General features: G+C 41.4%; 1 protein-coding gene across 4 annotated transcripts in view; it reads left to right on the top strand.

The window, feature by feature from the left end:
• Nucleotides 1–26,552, top strand: part of ITGA9 (integrin subunit alpha 9) — a 223,383-nt gene that overhangs the window by 35,620 nt on the left and 161,211 nt on the right. For all 4 annotated transcript variants that reach the window (XM_068675025.1, XM_068675026.1, XM_068675027.1 and 1 more), the window contains exons 10-15: nucleotides 964–1,069; nucleotides 2,443–2,537; nucleotides 6,143–6,233; nucleotides 6,758–6,803; nucleotides 9,693–9,847; nucleotides 16,286–16,446. In XM_068675025.1, the coding sequence (XP_068531126.1) occupies nucleotides 964–1,069; nucleotides 2,443–2,537; nucleotides 6,143–6,233; nucleotides 6,758–6,803; nucleotides 9,693–9,847; nucleotides 16,286–16,446 (654 nt within the window). The remainder of the gene's footprint in view (nucleotides 1–963; nucleotides 1,070–2,442; nucleotides 2,538–6,142; nucleotides 6,234–6,757; nucleotides 6,804–9,692; nucleotides 9,848–16,285; nucleotides 16,447–26,552) is intronic.

Here is a 26,552-nt window from a genome sequence, read left to right on the forward strand (position 1 = left end):
AACTGAAGCTTATGTATCTGACCAGAAAGTGGGTGGGCAAGAAATACCAAATCCATATAAGGCTTCTCATGGCATATGAGTACAAAGCTACTTTATTCTGAACTTTCCTCTGTCTCTTTATTTCATTAAAGCTCTTTCCTTATTCTTCATTTCAGAAGGCTTTTTGGGTAGTTTGCTTTAATCCTTCTGTCCAATACATAAAAAGTTTTAAAATCCAGTTGCCCAAATGTTTGCTTCTTAAAACAGAATTCTCTTTAATTCACTGGGGTTTAGCTGAGTAAGTCTGGACTGAGAATTTCACTTCTCAGATGTAATCTGCCAGCAGAGCAAGCTCTGAGCTGTTACATTTTAGGTGTCTGGAAACCTTCATGAGCTCACCGAGCCCCGTGACTGCATGTAGTTGTATCACTGAGTTATCGTTTAGCTAATTTAGCATCCCCCCCCCCCTTTTTTTTGTTGTTAACAACATAAGAAGATTTAAAAATAGAAATTAGTATCATCATTAAACTTGTTCCTACCAGCCCCTACAAGGTGCTATTGTTCAGTTAAAATTAAAAGTGCTCAGCTTTAACTGAACAATAAAGGATCTTTGAAAGAGAAAGGCTGAATTCCTCTTTAAGTGGATTCTTTTACCTTGATGTTGTCATCCTCAGGCAGTGTCTGCTCACCTGTTCAGCCAGAGCTGGGGATCTTTAGGTCCCTGGCTCACCAGGCTAGTGGTACCTAGGTTCTGATGTTGGCAATGCCACCTGTGGCCATGGAGTGTGCCAGGGAGACCTATTGGCTCCTGTTGCAGTCAACTGTGTTGGTTTTATTGTTAAACCCTTTCGATTTATGGCACACAGCTGATCTCTGTTGGTGGGGGGATGCCTCGGCAGTGAGGGTGATGGTCATTCCACTGTTCTACCCTGGTGCTTCCTGCAGCATTGTTCCCCTGAGCCTGGTTTATTTCCTCTTTGCTAGGGAGTGCTGGATGAGCAGCTTGTTCTGGATGGTGATGGTGCCTACAACGCGCACTTTGGGGAGAGCATGGCTGCCCTCGGCGATATCGATGATGATGGGTTCCCAGGTCAGTGCATTTTCCTTGAAGATGTCAGTGGGGCTGTCAGTGCTGCCTGTCTCCTCCCTGGGCTCATGCTGAGGACAACAGGCCTGCATGGGATTTGTCATCTAAAACTTTTGACAGGTGGTCCTAGGTCCTACATGCTGTGGTTTAGTTGATGTCCGTGCAGCTCGCACCCCAATCTCATTAAGTTCAGTTTGCCTTCCTTGTTTCACTTTTTGTTTGGTTTATAAAAGGTTTCAGATACCCAATCCCCAAACAGCACAGAAACCTGTCTTTTTCTTTTTTTTCCCAGTTATGCCTTCGAACCTTTCCAGTTTTATTGGCATAGTGATGCTTCTTATCATGAAATGAAATTAAGAAGCAGCTTCTCACTCCTGATACAGTGAACTCTACTAATGAACTCTCTCCTGCTTTATTTAACCCTTGCACCTTTCAAGGGCTGCTCAGTATGAGACCTGATGCTGTGGTAAGAATAGATGAGAGCAAAGTGTTGGTGCTGGTACCTGACGTCCGGCAGGACAGATTAAGAACTTCTGACCAAAGGCTGACTTGCTGTTTGTGCCCCTGGATTTTTTTTCTTCCAGGCTACTCAGGGCATGATAGCACATTTAGCTTAACCTAACTTTACTCCAGGTTGTCATCACAAGTGGTAGGAATAGTCTCCCTCTGCACCTGTCCATGCATTTGCACGTTCTTTGCTGCTGCTTGTGGGTCAGCCGTGTTGATGGAGGGGCTGCAGACTGAGTTGGATCAATCTGTGGCTAAGATGCCATGAGGAAGAATTTAATTTTAGCAGCTATGCAATCACTAGATACAAGCAGCAGAAGCGAGTGAAGGGTAGGATCACTCTGCTGTTAAATTGGATCAAATGTAATTTCCAAGTGCACCCTTGGCAGCACGTTTTTTGTCTCTGCCTATCCTTATAATGCACCCAGTCTCATTTTGGAGGCTTGGGTTTTAAAGCAAACTTAATGTATTACTACAACAAATGTTTTGCCAGTGCCGTCTTAGTTCATAAAGCTGATGTTCCCCTAGGTTTTGATGGGATATTTTGATATGAAAGGATTCTATTTTAACTTTTTGAGCATGACTACTGGTTAGTAAACACATGTTTTTGTAACAAACACGTGTTTCTGATTGGGCACAACACACAGCCACATACATGTACAAATTCACATACATGTGTGTATTTTTTAAATTTATTTTAATGTGAGCTCTTCATTAAGTCAGTCAAGTTTTTCTAGCCAGGCTGACACAAGCTGCTGATCATCTTCACAGGGAGTTGTTTTCCTGTGGAGATCTAGCTTCTAAAACCAGGAAGAAGCAGGGTTAACAGAATGGATTGTGAAATGTTTATCATCTGTCCTGTTTTACAGATGTTGCCATTGGGGCGCCTAAGGAGGATAACTACATAGGAGCAGTTTATATTTATCATGGAGATGCCAATGGTATTGTACCCAAGTACTCTATGGTACGTGACACTGTCTTTTATGATATCTGAAGGCTCTTTCCTGGGACCTGCAGAAAAAGCAAAACATGTTTGGGGATCCCTTTATGGGTAGTCTTATGCAATTCAAGCTCTACATCCCTTTCTTGGTCCTGATTTGAAGATGGCATCTCCCATTTTGCCCTTACTTATGCTGTAAGGTAAAATTGTGTTAATCAGGGGATACTTTCTTTTATTTCTATATTTCTTCTATGTATCACTTTATTTTACTACAGTCCTTAGCTGTAGCTTCCTTATTGAAGAAAATGAAATCTTGGGATTTGAATGTCAATTTTTAGGGAGAGTAGTAGTACGGCAGAAGACAAACTCTGCAGAGGCTGAGCATATATAGGTCATGGAAAGGCCAGGGAGAATTGGGAGGTTGCTCTCTCTTCCCACCAAAGCAGACTTAGCAAGAAGGAAGAGGAACTTAAGTTTACTTTTGTTCTCCCCACAGCTTCTTAGCCTTCTACTTCTGATGTGAGAATACATCACAATGATGGTCCACACATATATCACAATGATTGGGTACCACTCCCTGACCTCTGTTATGAAGTAAAAACTAGGCTGGGGTATGCTACAGAGTCTTGTGCAGAGATGAAACTGTGCAATTCAGCTACTGTAGCCAGGCAGGAGAGAAGATAAATTGATGCCGATGCTGCCCAACATGTGTCCCCTAGTCTCTGTCTAGCACATTTATTTTTTGCAGAGCCTGAATCTTCCCTACCTCCCTCCGTGTGTTTGAAGTTCTGGCTGTTTTGTTTTGTTTCTGGGTGGGATATTTCACAGTAAACCAGTTTAAGCAGGATTAAAAGAGTTTAGTGGTTATATTGGAGGCTCTTCTAACAAACCATAGAAGTTCAGTCCATCTTCCTTTTAGCATGTATATGCCATGCACTGCTTTTTAAAAAATGAAGTTAAATGACTCTTCATGGATACTTCTAAAATGCACTAATTTGTGGCATTTGGAGGACCCTGCCCATTTTTTTCCAAGAGCCTCTGGCTGGGAGGTTCTTGGGCTGTTCAAAGGTTGGAGCTTTCCAGCTCTTGTTGCAATGGATCAGGATTTTGTTTTTTTGAGGGGAGGAGTCATTCATGGGGGAATTCAATATTTTTGAAAGAGCCCAGATCAGCAGAGTGGTAAGTGAAACATCCTGCTTGCTATCTCTTCCTTCCCATCAGAGGAGCAAGGGCAGCAAACAGCACATGTCTCTCTGCTTGCCCTAGCAGGACAAAGCCCAGCTCCAGAGCATAGCAGGATACTGTGATACTGTTCCCATCTTTGCCTCCTGTCCCCAGGCAGCTGAGGGGGCGCTACTTTTGTGCCATTTCCCAAGACAGACGCACCACTGATTCATATACCACGTGCAACCCAAAAAAGCTGTGTAACAGCTTCAGCTCATTACCTGGCCTGGGTTTGAACCCAGAGGTGAAAGACTTTTTGTATCTTATTACTATACCCATGAGCCATCTTAATGACCTGGATTTCCTTTTTTAAATAAGCCAAGAAAGGTGTGTGGTGGGGGCTGCAGGGTATACATTTTCGCTCTTTTCATTTTGTTAGATTTCCCCTGCTTCATTCAAATTGCTGATCATTGTTGCTGCCTTACACTGCCACAGCAGCTTGAGTGGTGGCTCTGAGCAGAAGCAACTTAATTGGCTTCATGGCCTGCTGTTTCCATTCATGGCACTTAAAAGCAGAGCAGCTTTATACCTCTGCCTTCTAGACTGTAATGGCTTGCAGATGTCTGCTGGGCTGCTTGCAGGCAGGATTTACCACCCTAACTGGGACCCACTCTCCAAAAACGTGATGTTATGTGGGAAGGAAGTGCTCTCCAGTTGTCTTATCTACACAAATGTAGGAGGAAAGGGATATCTGTATGTGACTGGTATTCCTTTAAACTGGCTGTCAGGATGACAGGATGTCTTTCTTCCCCTTGTCTTCTTTTCCATGGGACTCCCCTCTGACCTTTTGCCAAATATTGTGTCCTTTTGTGGGTGGGCCGGGAAGACTTGGTCATATGTCACAAGCTGTGTAGCACCACTACCAGCCTCAAAACTAGTTGGTGGGATAGGTTTCTTCTGTCTACAACTTCTGCAGTCAGAGGCTAGTTAGAGTTCAAGTCTTGCATTGATGGCCCGGCATAATGAATAAGGCCTGGGAGACATCAGCTCACCGTAGAAAAAGAGTTTTGATACAGTAATTTGTTTCAGGCAAAGACCTTTACAATTCAAGCTGGTTAGAGAAAGTTTTTGTGTTTGTAATTAGAAAAAAGAAGTGGTGCTAGTAGCTGTGTGCTGGGGAGGCAGAAATGAGATACAGCTTCCACACTGACACAAAATACTGCATAACTGCTGATGAAAAACAGGATTTCCAAGTGGGATGAAAATTAATCAGTTTGGGTATGCTGGAAAACTTTGTGAAAAGAAATGGTAATGCAGAATTTTCTGTTTTGTTTAATGATTATTTTTGCGAAGATGCTGTTGAAATCTTTTATTACCATAAATGAAGGTGTCGTGGTTTAACCCGGCCGGCAGCTAAACACCACGCAGCCGTTCGCTCACCCTCCCCCCTCCCTCTCTGGGACGGGGGAGAGAAATGGAAAGTGAAGCCCGTGAGTTGAGATAAAGACAGTTTAATAAGACAGGAAAATAATAATAACAAAAATAATAATAACAATAATAATACAATGGTGATAATAGGTAAGTAATAATAGTATGTACAAACAAGTGATGCACAATGCAATTGCTCACCACCCGCTGACCAATGCCCAGCCTAACCCCGAGCAGTCCGGCCCTTTGGAGGAGGCGGCGGTGGCTCACTGGCTTGAGGCGCTTGCATAACCCTGACCTCGCGACGTGAAAAGAGATCTGAGGTCACGGGTTCGAGACGCAGCATGGGGGTGCAACGTTCCTCCTTGGCCCCCTCCCCCCGGCTAGCCACCCCTATATATTGTTTAGCATGACCCCAGATGGGATGGAATACCCCTTTGGCTAGTTTGGGTCACCTGTCCTGGGTCTGTCCCCTCCCAGCTCTTACTGCACCCCCAGCCTGCCTGTTGGCAGGACAGAGCAAAAGGCTGAGATGTCCTTGGCTTGGTATAAGCACTGCTCTGCAACAATTAAAACATCGGGGTGTTATCAGCACTCTTCTCATCCTAAGCCAAAACACAGCATTCCACCAGCTACTAGGAAGAAAATTAACTCTGTTCTAACTGAAACCAAGACAGAAGGTAATGTGAAAAAAAAAAATAAATCTCTGGGGCACGGTTAAATTTACTCCCTGCAAAGAAATCTGTTTGATGTGTTCTTTATTTTGCTTTGGTCTGCATGAGAGTTGTGGAGCAGGTGTGTGTTTTGCTGTAAGTCAGCACTGGCCGCCTCCTAGCCCAGAGCAGAAGGGCTTCCTGCAGTCGGCAGCCTTCCTGCTCCGGGCTGCGTGGGTGAAATGCGAGCCTGCAGATGTGCGGCACTCCCAGCCCATGGAAGAAAGCCCCGGTGACCATGAAAATTAGGCTCAAAGTTTTCTATTTTTTAATCAGGGCTTCTTTGTGTTCCTATGATTTCACTTGATGTGTTTTCCACTGCAGAAGCTGTCTGGGCAAGCAATAAACCCAATGCTGCGGATGTTCGGCCAGTCCATATCGGGGGGAGTCGATATGGATGGCAATGGCTACCCAGGTACGTGTGCTGCTCTGACAGCAACGCTGGAGCAACACGCTGAGAAAACACCAGAGCTGGTCATTTCCGGGTTGCTGGTTCCCACATCTGTGAGAGGACAATGAAGCTGAGTGTGTTCCTCCTTTTCCCCTCTGTTATTCAAGCTCCTGGCTCAAAAATTTGAGCTGATTGCTTGATTCAAGGGGTTTGGGCAGTCATGACAGAAGACTGAGGTCTTGAAGCAGAGGAAGTTTAGTATCCTGCCAAGTTTATAAGTTGCTTGGAAGCTGCTCAGTCATGATAATAAACTTACAAAAATATAGACAATAATAGTAACAATAAACAAATGATGAAGTAAAGTGAAGCATCCTCGTAGACCTAATCCGCTAATTATAACACATTTGATATAATAATATTTTAAAGGCTAAGCTATCTGATTTAAGATAGATTTTTTTTTAATGCATGCTCTGTCATTTACCAACTGACTTGAGGGAACTGAATTTTGTGCCTCCCTTTTAACTGTCTAAATGTTACAAAAATTTCAGATATGACTGTTGGAGCCTTCTTGTCAGACAATGTGGTACTCCTAAGGTGAGATCCATGTCTTTTTGCTCTATTGTTGTTTTAATTGTTTCTGTTTATATCTGTCTAGGTCCTCCACCCCACATATTTTCTCCCTAGTCTATTGTAGGCAAAATCAAATTGGATTGCTTTTCAAGCATAACCATAACAGCATAGTGAGGGATGACCTCTCAGTGCTATGAAGAAACCAAAGAGTTAAAGCCAGGTGGAGATGTGGTGCATCTCAGTGCCTCTTGAGAAAGGTTGCTCTGAATATGTGAGAAGATTATGTACTTTATGTAAATGTAAGAACAGTAACAAAGTATTATTTAAGGGAACAAAATGGAACAAAAAGCCAGCTGCATACGATGCCAGAATTTAATTCTGCGAGTTATAATGGACTGCAGAATGAAATAAGAGTCTGTAAGGAAATGAAATACAGAGATGTTTTGAATACACATGGCATTTGGGCTACTGTTCAGTTGTGTGCATTAAGTACAATTGCTTGTTTCATCTGATGGAGGGAGGTGTGGCAGCTTGATTCGCCAAATTACACAGGTGGAGACAGAGTACAAGCAGGCTTGAGGCACACAGAAGAGAATGGGAAGTTTTAATTTTGCCAGTAGCTCCATTGTTGCACTTGTAAATATTTAACAGAACAATACTGACAGTAACTAGGTGTTGCTACTAGTAGAAGTAAGGATTCCTGTATCTTAATGGAAGATAGGGAAGTGTGGTGAGATTGGCAAGACAAATGCTTGAAGTGCTGAAAAGATGTGCCAACCCACATCTAGTTAAAAGCAGGGAAAGCATGACTCTGTTTCCATTTGAGTCAGTTAAACAACAAAATAAAGGGATAGGAAGAAAGAAACGACAAGTGTGGCAGCTGGTCAAGTCTTCTGAAGGGCTTTCAGTGCCATTGTCACACAAACAGGGGAAGCCAGTTGATGCTCTGTAAAATGGTGTGCTGTGCGCTGAGACAGGACCTCACAACCCCAATGGTATGAAACCACTCAGAGTACAACTGTGTGTGGTTCTCCTGCACTGTTGTTCCTTGCAGGGTGGAAAAAGGCCCTCAGAAAGGTTTGCGGTGATATTTAGAACAACATGCACCACAACAGCCTAGTAACCTCTGGCCAAGCATTCAGTCACTGCCTGTGCCTTTCTGTGGAGATCTGGGCATTGCTGGCTAATGATGTGGGCAGCCTGATTAATTGCTGCTGCTTCCAGTTCAGAGCATGTCACTCTTGCTGTTTAGATTCAGATTAGGATAAAGAAATCAGCTTTTTTTCCACACCCCTACAGAAGCGTTTGTGAAGTCCTTTGGCCAAAACCAACAAATGTTTTGCCAAGTGATATTAAAGGCTTTTGTGGAAGCTGTGGTGACTTGGGGCAGATTGTAGTTGCTGTATTACTTGCGTGTGTGTATGGCCGTTTGACAGGCATATTTTATTTATTTTTTTTTCCCCAATGAATAACCAAGTGAGTTAACATTAAAGGAAAATCAGTGCATCATGACTGGAAAAATTTCTCCTTTCGAGAGGAAATATTGTTTTAGATCAATTATAACATTTATTCTTTTACTTCTCCCCTAGCACTTGGAGAGTGTTTTTTCCATAGTGGGGTGCTCCTAGGAAGCTCACTCTTTTTCCTCCTTTTTCCTTGCCCTCCTCCCCATTACTGTATATATTTCTAGGCTTAGCATTTTATCTTCATCCTCCATCTCGTAAGGCAAACTTGCACTGTTATTTCAAGCTGCGGTAAAAGACTGTGAGCAGCTGTCTCAGAGATTGATGTGAATCTTGTTCCAGTTGATATGAATTAGGTGTAACCACAATCCTTGCTCTCTTCTCTCCTCTCTCCCACACCTCCAAATTAAGTGGCTTGTGGAGTGAGAGTCCTGAAGTGGTTTGCTTATGTGGTCTGGCCTTACAGGGTGCTGGGACTACCCTACAAGTTAATCTGCTGGTTGTTGCACTTTTTTTTTTTTTTTTTTTAAATACTGGAGTTGTTTTTGGAAGAGCACGTTCAAATTGGACATGTACGGAACTGAAACCACGAAGAATAACACTTGCTGAATACTTGGACTGAAGTCCTGCACTGAGGACAGCTCTGTAGATACTGGATTTCTGAGCTGCTTTTCCCAGGAAAGCTGGTGGCACTTCTGTGTCATCTGAGAGCAGACTCACCTGGGCCCTGGTGGTCCTTAGCTTGCTCTGCGACTCTTGCTGAGCTCTTCTTCAGCTGGGACTTACTGTAGCAGTAGCTCAGTGCAGGAGTTGCAAGGGTGGAAAACTTCCATTCACGGTGCACTGGGTCACTCCCAAAGTAGATTTCTACAACATGGAAAGAGTATTCATTTCTTAGCATCTGCTGGGAGAAATTACCCAAATATTTGCTCTTCCAGAAAATGTGAATGTTTTGTCTCTTGTCCCACTTACACCATAAGAAAAAATATGTATGGATGCATCTCCTACCCCTGTGCTCCCAACTTGACTTTCAGGTTACAGATTTTACCTAGGACCATTATTTACCTCTCCTGACTATGCAGGCACCTTAGCTAGCAGCCTCACTTGCATGAGTCTGTTGTCCTCACTTGCTAATTTTGTCTTCGGTCATCAGGAAGACTTTATGCAACTTTTACTGGAGATGTTTGTTATATATTATCAGTTACCCCAGCTGCCTCCTGCAGTCTGTATCTGAGCACTGAACTTCAAGCTAATGCTGTGATTTTCATTCAGAAGGTAGCTGTCTTTGCCAGCTAGATCAAGAGCTAATTTATTTTAGAGTTCAAATGCATTTTTTTATTTTTAATTTCTGCTTGAAATTGTGCACATTACCGATTTTTATTTGTTTTGCTTTGGCTGAGAAACTTCTCTTTGAATGACTGTTCAATTCCACTTCTATGTTGATCTCTAGATCCAGACCTGTCATCACCATGGACATCTCCATTTTTCTGCCAGCATCCATCAATATCACAGCTCCTCAGTGCCATGATGGTTTGCAGCCTGTGAACTGCCTCAATGTCACAGCATGCTTTCGCTTCAGTGGCAAGCATGTTCCTGGAGAAATAGGTAAGGTACCTGTGCCGGCCCTGGTCAGGGGCACCCAGACAGGTTGACATGGAGCTGGGGGCTCCCTTTGGAGTCAGTATCAAAGGTTTTCTGTGAAAGAAATTTTTTTGAGGTGAGCTGGGGTATGCAGTTATAGAAAGTTGGAGGCTCCCAAGATGCTTCCTTTGGAATTTGTTCCTTTTCTGATGAGGATGAGATAATATTGGAGTAGTTTTCTCTTCAGTGAAAGGACAGGAAAACGTATCCTTAGCCTTACTGCAAGGATAGAGAACACAGAAGCAAACAGTGTTTTGAAAGTTCATGTTCCCTCTATTTGCCTGTTGATAACACATTTTTTTTATACACATCCTGTATCATAAAGCAGCTGTGATGTGCTCTGGATGAATACTTTTTGAAAATCTACATGGAGCTCTTGAAATAGAGCACCATAAATTTGAACTCTTGGGTGTTATTACCCCCAGACACAAGCAAATCCTTTTCAATGCATCAGTTTACCCATCTGTAAAACAATTATAAATAGCCCAGTATTTTATTGATGGCAAGAATATCTCTTGAGTTGCTTAGTCTCTAAACCACATGGGTGGTTTAGAGACCATTCTGTAAACTTACACTTCACTTGGGTGAATGAAATCATGTAAGGTGTGTAATTGTGCCAGTCATTACATCTTGACTGCATTAAATTATTGCCTATGTCTTTTACATCCCGATGTTTACCAGTCTTAGGTATTGCCTGAAGTGGTATGAGATAGATATAGCATTTCTAAATACCATGAAGACTGGATTTATTTAGTTCAACCATGCTGTTTTAACTTGACCATGCTTTAGGAATGGCAGTGGGCTTGTTTTATCTCTCATGTGGAGTACAAACTAGAAGCTGCTCGTTGGCATTGCTTTATGCATCTCATCACAGTCACCTGAAAGATCAAAAAAACAGAGTTGTAGTTTAAGATTTCTCTGGATTCTAACATATGGATGCAACTGGGACTTCATTTTCTATTTTTGCCCCTTTTCCTTCCCTGTAAATAATGTCAGACTCCTAGCAGACAAATATGTGCTTTGATACAGCTTTTTTTCGTATGTCCTGCTACTCTCTCAGTTAGAAAATACGTGTCCTTGGGTGCTTCAGGGGTGTTGATTTCTTTGTGAAAATCTGTGAGTAGATCTACTGAATGCCTAGGTTTTCTTATGTTCCTGGGGATACTGTTTAAAATGTTTGCTTTGCTTTAATTTTGTCTCTCTTGACCTGTGGCTAAGAAATGATCTGCCTGTTTCTCGTTTTAAATATATATTCCCCATTTTCATGAAAGAGTTATCTTCTGCTTCATCATGTCTTGTAAGAGCCAGTTGCATTCCTCTGCATTGTCATATAAACAGTGCTCTTGATGATTTATTGTGGTGAAAGCACATGTGCATCTTCTTTGGTGGGTAACATCCGTCTCATTGCAAGGGATTTTTTTACTATTAAGTAGATGATTATAAAACTTCCAACCATTGTCCTTTTATACAATACTTCTAGCAAATTGATTTGTCTTGAAAACATTGCAGCCAGAACTGACTGTATAAAAACCCTCGGGGATATGATTTGGATACAATATCTCAAATAAGCTTTCAGTTTGTAATCTAACAGGCCATTTTAATTATGTTGTAGCTGAAGAGTATCAATTAACAAAGGGTGGAACAATTCATGGAAATACTGCAACCATTCCTCTCCTATGTGGCTAAATATGGAAAAAAATAAAATATTCCTCCAAGTACATCAGTGTCCAGTTCAGACTCTGAAAGGCATGAAGAATTGCTGAAATGCTGTGTTAAAGTTTTGTGGCAGAGACTCTGGGATTGCCTCAGCTTCAGATGTCTGGGACCGGTCTGATAAGTCAGGCAGTGAGAACATAGGGCTCATTGAAAAATGCTGTTCCCTTAAGGCTTGTCAGTATGGACACTCAAAACTGCTGGTTACTGTTGGAAAATCTGGGCTTTGCCCTTGCTTTTGGGCAGCTGAAGTTGGTCACCTACTACATGTTTAGAAAGTCAAGTTGAACGTGCAGGCAGCATTCTTCTCTGGGAAATGTTTGTCTACAAGGCTTATGAGAACATGTTGTTTCATTAAGTGCCATGTGAAGGAAAGCTGTCTTATCTGTCTCACTTGCATACAAAACTTTCCCACCTTTTTTTTTTCTTTTTCTTTTTCTTTTTTTTTTTTTTTCCCCAACAGCAGTTGCAGTACTGTTGGTCATGTAATAGAGTCTGTGTTTACTGTTGCTTCTTGATGCTGACAATGACTGTATAATTCCCATCCATTTCGTGGATACTGTTTGCTGACTATGGTCTTCAGAAGTATGAATTTATTGCAGAAATGGTTTTGCCTGAACAAAGTGCAATGCCCAAATGAAGTGTGTGCTCTGCTCTGCATGCCAGACATTGTCTGACCCTTCACTCTGCCTCAGTGCTCTCTGGGGAGATGAGCATCCACCATCAGAGTCAAACTCTGGTATGTTTTGGATGTGTGAGAAATGCAATGCTTTGTCAGCCCCTCAAAGGGTCTCTGTAGAATAGTGTTCAGCACGCTCTCTTCTGCAGCAGCAGCTCTTGCAAGGTGAGAAAGAAAGGAAGCAGCTTTCCTGGATAAGGTAAATATGTATGTATTGCACACTTTAAGGAAAAAAGAAAAACAACCCAAAACATCTTAAACTGACAGAAAATATTCTATTGTCCCCCATTGGCTTCCTCTATACTAGGAAATGGGTTGAGTTTAGGTTTGGTACAGCTACTGGAATGCAGTGTGGCTCTGTAGCAAGTTGGCATTGAGGGTGCAGGAGAGATGAGCAGTACTGATGAAGACACGGCAACAGGGACTGTGACATGCACTGCAAATAATGGTCAAAGATTCCTGAGGGTCCTGCATAGATGCTGCTGTGTAGTTGCTGCTATTGCTGTCCTCCCTTATGGCTAGGCTGAGGGCATGTGTGCTCAGCATTGCCATGGTTGTGTTCTGCAGTGATGCTTCATGCTTTGCCTGACCACAGCTACATCTCATGATCTCACGACATGACAGTGTTTGCTTGCAGAACATTAGGCTGAGCTACAACTCAGAAAAAGCAGGGACGAGATGAAATCCTTTCCTAGCCTGGATGATCAGGCTTCAACGTCTTCAGACCACACACTTCTGGGTGACCAGAACAATAAGAGAGAGGCTGCTGGCATCTCTGTGCATGAGTTACTGCATTCATCTCCACCAGAGAAGGGAATTAAACTCATGGCTATGATCTGGGTAATCTCCTGTACAAAAATAAAAAAATCTGTGCCAGTGTAAGGGTTAGATGAATTTTAAAGGCTGTGAAAACAAGAGGTTTGGGGCATTTGGCTGGAGTTAGGTGCTTTAGATAGTTCTTCAAACTTGCTCCTTCATTGTTTGCTTCAGCCGTGTATCACTTGTACGTTGATCCATGTCTAGAGTAGTCCTCATGTCCCAGATAGTGTTGTCTAAGAGAGCATTGTGAGATGTAGTGTGGAATAATGAGTTGTTTGTTGTTTTTGCTCTGCTTTGGTATTCTACTAGGACTGAAGAACATGACTGATCCAAAACCTGACAAAAGCAGATACTCCTCTTCTTATCAGCATCCTGCTGTAGTTTGATGCAGGAGTGTTATTTCTGTCTGTCTCTTGTTTTTCCAGTCTGCTTGGGTGCAGGTCTCAAGTGGTGCTAACCTATGAATGCCTCAGCAGCAGTTTTGTTGTAGGTATGTGTTTTCCAATTTATGTGGTGTCCACCCCCGAATCGGTACAAGTTAGCAGCCTATCAAGTCCTTAGGGATGCGCTCCTGCTGAGCATTTTGCCACGGGCCTTTGGTATGCTGTGGCATCCTCTGAGTGAGCTGTGAAGTGTTTTGCTGGGTGCTTGGGGGTGTGCAGGCTCTTCATTAACACAGCCAGCTGTCATTCCTGTCTCAGACCATGTGATACCACTGTCCTCTTTGCCCCTCTCCTTACTCCTGTCCTCTTCAGGGCTACCCTCAGCCCTCTGCAGGGCATGCCTCTTGCATGTCGTGCCACTTAGGAATGCAAATCCACTGTAAAAATGCCATTTTTACTTGGCAGGTATGTTGCTGTGGTGTCCAAGCACCACCTGGAGTGACTCTGCTGGCTGGTAGTCCTCTTAGAGATATGACCCAAAATTTCTCAGGGGGAGCTATTACTGAGGCCTCTTAGGCATTAGACTTTAGTTACAGGAAAGGAATAATCACTAGAAAAATAAAGCCCTTCATCTACTCTCATTGTGTCCATGCCAGAGTTTTCTTTTGATAGTGTGAAGTGGATGGGCAGATCTGCAGAAGCGTTGCTAACTACACTTTAAGCTGCTGGAAGAGAATTTCAAGGCATTACCTGCAAGAGTTAAATCTGCTAGCAAGAGCTTGCCTCCTGATCTGCTGCTGGAGCCAGCAGGAGAAACTTAAACCACCAGTGGTGATGAGGCTGGCCAGTTATCTTCCCCACCCTGGCTGCTTTTTGGAAGCAATGAAGACAGAGTGGGAAAAAAAAAAAAAAAAAAAAAAAAAAAAAAAAAAGCCTTACTCATGATATTTCAGTTTTTCCACTGATGTGACATCATTGGATATAACATAGAAACAAGTTGTCAAAATAAAGGGGAGGCGGCCACGTGGGGGTAGGGGAGGACGAGAGGCCGACTGCACATTTTGATTGAAAACATCCACTGCTGCTGTGGTAGCTGGAAACGTTTTGCCTTGAGGCCTGGTATGGGGCTGGTGTTGGGACGAGACCTCCCTCGGGGCCTCCCCGGGCGGCCCCTTTCCCTCTGGATGCCATCCTTTCCTCATTGAAGGGACGCATGGTCCAGCGGGCCCATGATGGCCTGGGTCTGCTGGCACATCGCCTTGTTACGCAGGGGATGGAGGCACAGCCCTAGGCCTGCTTGTGGGGTCTTGAAAGAGGAAGAGAGAAAATCGGGGTTGGGTGTGGTATGTGTACACTTCAAAGAAAAAAATTAAAGAGACTGCTGGGATTTCAAACAGGCCAAACGCTGGGCTTCTGGTCAGAAAGCAGCACAAAGTGAGGTGGGTGTGAGTTACGGAAATGCTGCATGCTCACAGAAACCAAGTTGCACAGTATCATTAAATGAATTTTTTAAAGCAATGAGACTTCGGTGAATAAATGATTAGAGGAGAGAACATTGGTGGCAGTATTAATTTTAAGAGATCAGTTCTCATTGATTAAAAAAGACAACACAAAACAGAATGAGAATGCAGCAACCAACAATAAAGATCCCTTGCTGAAATTATGTATAGAAGACCTCAATCCAGCAATATATTACATTTGCACTGAATTTTTATAAAATTCTCAGTTAAAAAAAAGTTTACATTTATGGGGAGCATTTTATCTGGCTTCAATCATTTAGGACTTAAAATATGAATAAAAACCAAAGCAATAATTTGGTAATCACCCTACATATGTAACTAATCAGTACAGGAGCTGTCACTGGCTGTCATATACAAAGATAATCAACTAATTAAGCCATTTATAGTGGGCCAGTCTCATGGTACTCCCATCATTGCCTTGATAACAGCTGAAATCAATACAGACCGTGGTCTGTGATGAGTGAAAGGACCTCACAGCCTGCCTTTAAATCATCTGCAAACAGCAGCAGAGCAAGCATTTGTGCTTCTATTGCAGTTTTGCTGCTGATGGAAAAGGTGCAATCAGTTTGGATTATTCAATTGCTATGCAACTTCTTGACATAGCAAGCAACCTTTTTTTTTTTCTGAAAAAATATCCATCCAATCACAAACCCACCCATTGTGTTAAGCTACCTGCTTTGTAGAGCAGCAGGAAAACAGCTGGCTAGTCTCTGGGTATTTCTTCTATAAACTGCCGAGGTTGTGTAACATCTAAAAGGGGATGGATGCTCAGTGCAAGGTGGTGACCTCTAGTTAAGGGCTAAACTCTAAGATGACTGCAAATCAACTGAAGTAATTGTCAGGAAATGCCACATCCTGGTTGACATATGCATAGTTTGTGCTTTTCTAAGAGGAAAACAAAGCTTGAGGCTTTTGTTGTTGTTTGCGTTGTTTTTTGCTTTTTCTTTTAATAGCATAATTTAAGTGTTTTTTTTTTTCTTTCTTTTTTTTTTTTTTTTTAGGTGTGCCTGTTTAGATGTATTTTTACACATAACTTCCTACTGCTTCTTGTCATCCTTCAGGAAGGGCTGGGGAAAGCAGTGGCACAAAACTTGGGAGTATGTCAGGAATTGGATTTGGTTTTGTGCAGCCACAGGAAACTTTGTGATTGATTGAGAGCATGCAAGGCCTGACCTTTTTTTAAGCACATATGCCTTGGGGACAACAGGATCCATTGATAGGTGGCTAGAAAGTAACTATTGTTCACTGACATCCTTTGCTTTCTTCTTTTTCTTTTTTTTTACAACAGGTTTGAATTATAACCTGACTGCTGATGTGGCAAAGAAGGAAAAGAGCCAGCAACCCAGAGTTTACTTTGTGACTTCTGGAGAGACAGTGGGACAGGTCACAGAGAAGTTACAACTGTTGTACATGCAGGAAAAGTGTGAGCATTACCTAGCGTATGTCAAGGTCAGTTCAGCCCTGTTTTTACTTATGTTGGCCTCAATGCAATTCTCCCCCCTTTTTTATTATTCAACCAATTAAAATGATGTAGCTTGGCTCCAGATGTGCTTTGTTTTCCTGACAGGTGGATGAAGTTTTTTGAGTGGGAGTTCAGAGCTTCTTGTTTGGCATAATTTGTCAGTGTGAGTGCTATCACCTATGAACCTTTGAGGCCTAGTGCCAGGAATATGTATTTTATTTACTTTTCGTCAGGTGCATTTGTGGGAGATTTCTTCCTTTGGCTTGGTTTGTTGTTACATTGTTATACTCAAAATATGAAGGCAAAATTTTATTTTGTCAGGAGCAGGAAGTTTAATCTATTAGATTTGTAAGGTATTTTCCTTTGTGCATGGGCTGATGTTGGTATCTGCATGGGAATGACAGGGTAATGCAGGATCTGTCCTGAAGCAATTGGACTTTCAGGTTTGAAGAGGACACACTTCATTTGGGCTTAAAAATACTAGTGAGATAACTGCATTTCATCTCTATCATAGACTTAGGGGAATACAGGGAATGCTTTCCAGACACTGTGGGACATACAAAGGCTCAGTTCTTTGTGTACGTTTCTTTCAGTGTCTGCTAGGATGCTTTTTACCTTTAATTGACAACTGTTATTGAAGAAATGCCACTCAAGTACAATTCTGTTTCCAAAGCATACAAAATAGTTTCTCTTCTGCTTAGAAATTTATATAATGGATTTGAAAATTATATGGGAAGGAGGTTCATCTTCTAAGCTGCTTGTATCTTAAAAGCACGCTAATCTGTGCTACCACCCTAGAGAGCAATATGAGGCAGTATGGCTACGTGGGTGAGTTGCATATCCTCCTTACTGAAGAACATATTCCCATAGATGATAATGACCTAACTTCAGTGGATATCACTTGGTAACATCTTGTTTTTGAGAATCCAGCAGGTCCAGACATCCCTAAATGTATAAACTTTTCCAGGAAACTTCTATGTACCTAAAAAACCATGAGAACGGGAGATAAGATTCAACCTTTGACTTTATCAACATTTTGTGCATGGTTGTTGAGTGAAAATAAAATAAATAAAGGGACCACCATGGAGGAAATGACGTCATATTAAGTTTACAGATCTCTGAGAAACAGCTTTTTGTTTCTCTTCATTTGTTTGTTTCTGCAGCAACCTTTGCTTTTTGCATTGGGAAAGCTCATTAAAAAAATTTAGATGTACAAAACTACCACTATTTAGAAAACGTGATGTGAGTCTTCTAATTCTGGTCTTCTTTGAATGAACACATGTTGATAGGCATTCATGGGTTGAGCTCAGATGAAAAGGAGAATGTCTCTATCTTAACCCAGTAACTACTTTTATGCTAGCCCTATTTTAAATTCTTGGGTACTACACAGAATTCACTAAAAGGCAATGTATGCCCAAGAAACTATTTCATTTACTTGGAATGAAAAGGTAAGAACTATCTTTTTCTGGAAAATTCCTGGAACAAATGACTCTTATAGGCAAGAAAAACATTTCAGAATATTTAGATACAATAACAACTTATAGCAAAACAGCTGGTTAACAAACGAGGCTATTGGTGCTCTGCTTGATGTAAGTAGCTATTTTTCACAGTTGGAAGAATAGCAGGAAGTGTCATTTGTCCTTGCAAGGGAGAATGCAAAGTAGTAGAGAAAGATAATCCCTGTGCTTTCACGGGAAAGGTGATATCCGTGAGCCTACGTGACATTAGGAACATCATAGGGAGACCCACAGACTGTGGAGGAGTGGAAATGGGGTCATGATCTTTTGCTGTTATCCTTAAGGAACACCTAGATTAAAAATAACAACAACAAAAAAGAAATACCCAAAAACTCCAAATCTGAACTTTACCTGGAATTCTCCTTAGTCACATAGTTTTGTGATGGATGGATGGATGATACAAGATTGGGGCTTAAAATATTTTTTATGAAGTACTTCACTTAGGCTTTCCTCTGTCCTCTTGTTTAATGTATGCCTGACTAATTTGCCTCCGTGGCTAATTGAGTTGTTTGCAGTTGCATCCTTAAGCTGTTCACTTCATTACTTTTCTTTTGAATCCCTGGTGATAAGTAAGTTCATAAGTTTACCCCAGGATTTCAGTTCTGGAGTGGCTGTGTTCAAGGATGGAGAAGCTGTTTGGGCTTGTGCATGAACTCATGTGCTGGCTTGACAAACCCTGCTAGCATCCAGTCCAAACATCATGCAGCAGAGTTCTGTAGGTTCCCTTAGTTAAATGAAAGCCTGTACCAAGGCTTGCTGGATGGCATTGTCTTACCAACAAGTAGTTATAGCATGCTGGAGACATAAAACAGGACTGAGGAAAGTAATAATAGAACCAGGCATACACAAGCTTGCTGTGATCTCTTTCGACAGATAGGATCTCAAGAGACCTCAAAGAAACTGAGCACTAAATAGTTGCAGGTTGCAAAGGAATCAACAGGATTAATTGTTAAATCATTTTGCAATTGATAATTCTCAATGTTTTGGACGTGTCTTTTCCTTTTTGTGCTCTCTTCTCAGGACAGGAGCTACTGTCCTTATTTCTCCTTCTGAGTATTAAAGTCTGTCTTTCCTCATGATTGTGTCACTGAGATAAATGGATGTCAAAGCTTGTAGGGTACCTATAGCTCAGAAATCTTGTACAAGGCAAGCTACTGAATTACAGCTCAAATTAATAGAATTATTGTGGTTCATGAGCAAATGTGGAGTGGTATTTTTTTTTGGCTGTGAACAGAGAAGAAAATGAAGTATGTTTGGATTTGAAAATGCTTTGAGTTTGCTTCTCTAGTGGTTATGGGGAAGCAGAGAAGAGATGCAGTTTCCTCCCTTGTTACCCCCTTGGAACTTGTTTGATTTTCATTTGCAAAACTTTGATTGTTCTAGTATCCATCAACAGTAATTTTCAATACATCACCTCAGGTGTCATCTGCAAAAGCAGCATTTAATTTTCAACAATCTTTGGGGTTTTGACTGATGTGTTCAGTAGAAAATCAACAGCTGGTTCAATTAGCCATTAATTAGCCATTAAGAGTATTGCTCTTTTTTTGGTGCATCTCTGCATAGCTGATGCCTGTTGACTCACAGGAGGGGCTTTGTTACTGGATGATGCCTCCTCTGGCTGTGCTGCCAGTACAGACCCTCTCCTTCAACAAGGGTAAACCCAGAAAAAGACATTACTTTTAAACCTCTCATCGTTTTTTTAAGGTATTCATTTTTCTGTAGAAGGAACAGGAAACATAAACATTAAAAAATGGAACTTGGTACTAAGTAGAGGAGAATGAGCAGAGTTGTGGAAGGGGTAGAAAAAAGATGGAAAAATAAATGGGTTTGGATGCTTTAAAGGTGTCTCCTTAATATTGGTGTCTGGGTTTGCAGATGAAATACAAAACTTCCTCTTGAGAGCTGAATTTGATATCACTGAAAAGACTTAAGCTGCGTGCTTAACACTTGCTCCAGCTGGAGCATCATCTGCATCATCTCTGAGGAAACTTTTTCCCATTTTGCATTAACTGCCTTGGTCGTTACCTTTATTTATTTATTTATTTATTTTTAATGGGTTCCCTTAATATTTAGGAGAGATTTGCCTGTGAAAAGGAGAAGAGAACTTGATTTAGCAGACATCAAAGCATATTGTGTGTGCAGATCTATATGGGGCCAAATCTCATCCTTGATTTCTCACAACGGTATGATGGTGAAAGCCCTTTGTATGATTTATCTAAGATGTTATACATTTATTAAAAAAGCACTACTTGGTTTCTTACCCACTAAAGGCCAGCCAGCTGGGCTGCCTGTTCTGTGTGCAAAGTGAAGGTTGTAATAGCTTCAAACACCATCAGCAGTCCTGGCACGGGATCAACCCAGACACAGAATTTATATTTTCTACTGATCTTTATCTCAGTTGACTGTCTGGTTGTTTTAAGCAGTCTCACGTTGCTTATCATATTAACTCTTATCAGATCCTGTTGTAGCCTGTGGGGAGGATGGGGCTGAAAAGTGACAAGGGGGCTTTTCATGACTTGTCTATAGGTGAGGAGCTTGTAAGTTTTGTACAGCTAGGGTTGGAATAAAACGTCTCTTTTTGAATAGAAAATGCACAGTTACGTGTTTCGTTAACTGCTGAATTCTGTAGCCAAAAATTTGTATTTTTGTAAGTGTTTCTGGCCTCTGTCTGCTGTGCATTGCTGGTACCTCAGGTCTCTGAAGATAGTCCGGGCTGCTGATCTCACACAACTTTGTCTCTTGTGTTCGCCAACTTGAGTCACTGTCTGTGGTTGTGATTGTTTCTCCTTCTGTAGCTGTTTGATCTCCTCTGAGGGGGATGTATGTATTAAAGTCTTTTGTTCTTAATCCACCATACTCTGCTCTTTCCTAGTCTGGGTGGCAAAGCATTCAGTCTTACCGTCATGTGTGGTGTAGAGATGGTATCACCTTGATCATTTGCCAGACAGGCTTTTTTCTGAAAGTTGTCTGCTAGTGAATTAACATTTACATATTAAGGTCTGACTGGTGTTGTTACAGGATGCAGGGAGATGCCAGAGACTCTGCAGTTTATTTTGAGGTATCTATTTTTAATGGGATTGGTGTCTCCTTCATAGTCAATGTAACTTTTGGGAGTTTTTTTTTTTTAATTGGCAGAGCTTGCTGCTGAAGCACTTACATTCGGTTTGGTGGCTCCAGGCTGAGTCTGGTTGCTCATGTGTGCTAAGTCCTTTTCTAAGATGCTGGTGCTTCAAGTGATGGATCGATTATGTGCTGGATGTGGACAATAACAACTGCTTTGCCAAGAAGGAGGTGAAAACCAGTCCCTTGTGAAGTACAGCTTCCCTTGGTAGTGACCCAGCTGTGCTGCTTGCCTCTCTGTGGGAGAGAAGAGAAATTGAAGCAAGCCAGGGGATAATGCTTGAAGCAGAGACTAGTTTCATAGCAGCAGCTATGAAAACTTACTCATGATTGTCTAGAATTTCAGAGGATTTGGACCACTGGGCAGACAAGGGGAGCAGTGACCTATTCCAGCCTTCAGCAGGAAGTTTATAGCCACTAGAAGAAAGACGAAAGCTGTTGTGTAGGATTGCCAGGAATGATGACTACAGCAAGGCTGAGCACTAAGACCAATAGCGGAGTGTATCTTTGGTGTTTTTTTTAACTTTTCTCCCCTTTTGCTGAGCCAGCTGGAGAAATTGTCAGGCTGAGCCAGATGCACTCATAGCCTATGCCTGGTCTTAAAGGGCTGGAGGATAGGTGGGGTGATCACAAAACACAGAGGCTTATTTACAGAAGCACACTTTCTAGGAGAAGTCTTTTTTCCAAAACCGTGCAAAGTGTGCTTTTGTAATCTGTTAATGCAGCCTGCCTTCCCTCTAGCAAAGCAAAACAAATACTCTCTTGGCAAGATAAATATGGTGTGATTTTTTTTTTTTTTTTTTTTTTTTTTTTTTACCTCGTTCTAATGTGATCAACCCTCTCCTTTTGGGGACCAGGTAGAGAAGAAGTTTCATGTTTTTCCAGAGAGGCTCCCATGGGCAAGGGAAGAACTGCATGATTCTGGGTTCTTATTCCTTGCTTCTTAAATACAGGGATTTAGATAAACAGTAAAAAATGTTAGGAGTTGGTGGGAAGACTGACATCTTTGAGATGAATGTTAGCAACATCAAAACTTAAATACCATCGTTGATAATGGAGTTGTTTTTTCCAGAAGCTTTTGGCAGTGTTTAGCAAGTTAAGACTCAAATTCAGAACTGTCCTGTACAACATGGCCAAGCCGAAGCAGCCAGATTTGTCTGGCAGTAGCGGAGGGGACCCAAGCTGCAAGTGGCTAAGTGATATCTGCTGGGGCTGGCAGTGCTATTATGTGGGAGAGCAAGTTGTGGCAGGCATTAAGGTATAAGCTGTTCTGGGGCTCTTGGCTAGTGGGCAGTGTGGTTAGTAAGGCTGTTTAGTATCACAAAAAGTCTTGTGTCCTGAGGCCACTGGGAGGCTTTCATCTCTGAGCTGAAGACAGAGGTTTTGTCCACATGCACTCCAATACCAGTCTTCCCAGATTTTTGAAGAAATCACTTTTTAATTTAAAAAAAAAAAAAAACTTCTCGCTGATCAGTGACATAATTAGGTGGCAAATCACTCTTGCCTGGTTGGAGAATGTCTTTGTACAAAGCATGGCTGTTACAAAATCAACCAACCAAAAAAAAACCACCAAACTTTCAAATTTTAGCGAAGTAACTAATTTCAGTTCAGTTCACTGGTGCTTTTCAGCTTTAGTCAGCATGTATGAAAACCTAATATATTGTTTATGGCCCAGGTGGAACCTTGGTTGCTCTGGTGGAGCTGCTGTCAGATAAAGTGCCTAGGTAATCACATTCATAAATCCAAGTAAAGAGATTCTATGCTCTTGAAATAAAATGAATATCATCTTGCATGAGGCTCAGTCAGTAGACTTAAAGCACAGCAGCTGTTGAAATTCTGCTTTGCCTGCCTTGTATTTCTTCTTACCTGTCTTTTTTCAGCTGCCACGTTTCCTGCTAACCCATAAAAGGATCTGAATCTTCAGTCTTGAGCCCTTTGATATGCTTGTTCCTCCAGTATATCCTGCAATGGGAGAGAATTATGTATTTTTGATTAACTCAACCTGAAAAAAAGTTATATTTCTCAAATTTTAATAGAGTTGAAAATTATTTCTAATGTCTACATGAAGTGGTGATGCTGTTATTGGTCTTAAAACATTCAGTAATAGGCTTATGCCTGTCTCTACTGTTTGCCCACTGATGTCTTTTAGTTTGTAGTAGTTCCTCAGAAGAGACTTGCAGATTAAACCTTTTTGGAGGCCCAGGAGGGGCAGATTTAGGCCTGGGTGGAGGATGGCTCTCTCAGGAGAGGTTGTCTATGGGGCTCCTCTCTGAGAGGATTCATTGTGTTTCCCCAGTGATGGCACTTCTAGGAAGTGAATGGCCAAACAGATATAAGAGGTGCTATACTTTGTGCTAGGAAAAGTCATTTCAAAAGGCAGGTAATGATGGAAAGGATTTTTTTTTTTCTTTCTCTGGCACTTCTGGTTAACCGAAGAGCTTGTTTTGTCAGGTAACACTACTGTTTTAGAAACTTTCTAAGCTTGTTTTTCACGGAGAGTGCTGCAAACCAAACACATGATGGCAAATTGTACCGTAAAGGTGTATTAGTACTTCTTTGGGACAAATTTACGCTTTAGGGGGGATATGTTTAATTCCAAACACTAGAGTCTTGCTCCAGAAAATTACAATAGGGAACAGCTTGTTTGTCTTAGTGGTTTTCCTGTTTATAACTCATGGAGGTATATCAGTCTGTGCCGTGATCTCGGACACATACAAGTACATGATCAGCTTATCCTTTCCAAAGTGGGGAGTGCCTAAAATTATCACCCTTTCATTTCGCTACACTTAGGAAGGAATGAGCAAGGCACTTCATTAGGAAACACTGGAGGCAACTTCCAACAGAAAACTCCTCTCAAAGTTAGAAAGAAAACAATGAATTTTGACTGCTGTGGTTTCTGGGTTTGTTCCAAAGCTATAATGTCCTGATAGGCAGAATAGACTTGGGTCTCCAGGGAGACTCCTACAGATGCTGTGTTTAGTTTGGTTTGGATGGCAACAAGTAATGCTAATTCAGTGGCCTAATTCATACTGAAAGTACCTGACAATGTGCTTGAAGATATGTGGGAGTAATATGTTGCAGGCGTGGAGCTCTTTTCTGGCAGAAAATGCCTCTTGCCACTTCCCCCCCTACCCGCTTCGTACCTCCTATTGTGGAACTGAATTCACCTCGAATGCCTGAGGTGCAGAAACAGCTGAGGGAAGGTCTGTGCCCTGTGCCATCAAACCCATGCTTCCACCCGCGTTTCCGTAAGTAATGAGGTAATTACAGCCAGCGTGGCTGTGCTGGCAATCAAAAGTTATATCCTCCTGGTTATGCTTCCAGTTTGTTGCGAAGTTTTCATTACTGATTTCCCATGTAGAGCTCTGTGACCTCTCCTGGAGTCCCAGTTATTTGAGAGAATGTTTAGTATTCTGCACCTGGAACCTACAAGTTGTCCTATACTACCTTTGCTCCTCCAGAGATCTGAAATTGGTAGTTATCTGAGAGTTAGAACTATTTTCTGCTTGCCCACAATGTCTTTGTTTGATGACATATTCTTCAGCTTATTTCCAAACTTAGTATTCTACATGTTCTTGTGGATTGGATACATTCAGCAAATTGTCTTGCACTTCTCTGCTTTGGTGTGGCATGATTTTAGAATGATCTTTCCTCCCATTATGATTATGGCCACTGTGCGTGCTTTTAGTGATCCTTTTGGAAAAAGGATCATTGTTGAAAGTACACATTGCTGAAAGCTATCATTAAAGCATTGAAGTAGTCAAAATTTTAGGAATATGAACGATCTAATATTGAGTGTTTGTTTCTTCCTTTGGCATCCTCCATTGTAATGTGCCATTTATCTTCATCTTGTGTCAAAATCTGTATTGCTGCATGCAAATCACAAAGCTTTAGAATAGAAGTTTTCAGAAGTGGATATTGTAAAGGATGCATCTAACATAGAGAACTGATGGATTCTTAACTGAAAACTCAGTGTTACTACATCAGACAGGTTTCTCTGATCATTTTCCACTAAGAACATATACAGTAACTTCAGTGTTTCACAGAAAGTTTAACTAGAGGATCTTCAAGTCTGCCTTCACTGTGAAGTTATTGACCACTTTTTCTGAAGTTATGCCTACTAGTGTATGTATTTTTTTCATCTATAAAGCAAGAGCAGTTTTGTGGAAATAACTTAGAACTTTCCTCTTTGAAATTACTTGTTGAAACTTCATATCTGTGAAAGCCCAAAAAATACTTGATAATGAAGAGTGTTTCCATGTTCTCTATGTGGGTATCAAGTTGGATTCTTTTATTGCCATCTTATTTTCTAGCTGTTTTAATCTCTGTTTATTTCTAGGTTTTAAGGTACTGAATAAGCTTTACCCTGTAATATGTGAGTGTACCCTGTAATATGTGAGTGTACCTAATCCTGTAAGGCTAGGACTGGGTGATACCCATACTGTAATAACTAATAATAATGAAGAGAATTCAGTAACAGCTTATATTGCATTTGTTTTGTCCTGGGAGAAGACCCAGGTCTGGTGTTAAATTTTAGACTGAAATATAAACAGCTAGCTGTAAATCTAAGGGAATCTAATCCCTAGAGCACTACTTCCTTCTTTTGGCATACACACTGGATCACTTAATACTTCCTTAGATGACAAAATAAATTAAAAATATAATGATTAAACTTACTGTGACTTGGTAAGTTTCATCATATTAGCAGGCACCTTAAGGCAGCATCTCATTCAGCAAGAATAGATGTAGGGGAACCAACATAAAAAAAAAAAAAGGGGGGCGGGAGGAATCAACATAAAAAAAAAATCCTCAAGAAGAAGAGGGTGTAAAAATAGAAGCAACTAACAAAAAATGCAAGTTTAGATAAAGTGTGTCTTATGCAAAAGAAATTATAAATTTATATGTTTTTGCCCTGCTAGGGTATGGAAAGCATTAGCCATGAAAAAGGGGTTTCAGTGAAGCCCAAGTGTACCGGGACAGTGGTCTGACGGAAAGTCTTTTAAAATCCATTGCATGCAAGAGGCTAAGCCCTGTCACTATGTACAGATCTGGCTTTTGCTCTGGGAGCTAAAAAGGACAGGAAAATTGAAAAGCCAGGAAGTTCATCTTACTCCAGCAGGTTGAAAGATGTTGAAATAAATACAAGATTTTTACCCCCTTGCATCTCATCTTTCACTGAAGACTAGGTAGCTGAGGTTGTCTCTAAGATGTCTTGAATGTTTTTAGGTGATGTTGAGGCTTTCAGTCCTTAAATAATAAATGCAGTGACAAATATTCCTGCAAGTGCAGAAGAAGCAACAACACTGAAGTAGCACAACCTGGAAACTGAATTTTTTTTTTTGTTCTTCAAGCTGCATTCTTTCTTTCAGGTACTACCTCTTTGAGACTAGTGTGAAGAGTTCTAAAGTGGAACATTTTTGTTGTTGTTTTCTAAAAGGGGATTTATTTATTCAGAG

This window comes from Anas acuta, chromosome 2 (genome assembly GCF_963932015.1).
Source record: "Anas acuta chromosome 2, bAnaAcu1.1, whole genome shotgun sequence".
Classification (NCBI taxonomy): Eukaryota; Metazoa; Chordata; class Aves; order Anseriformes; family Anatidae; genus Anas; species Anas acuta.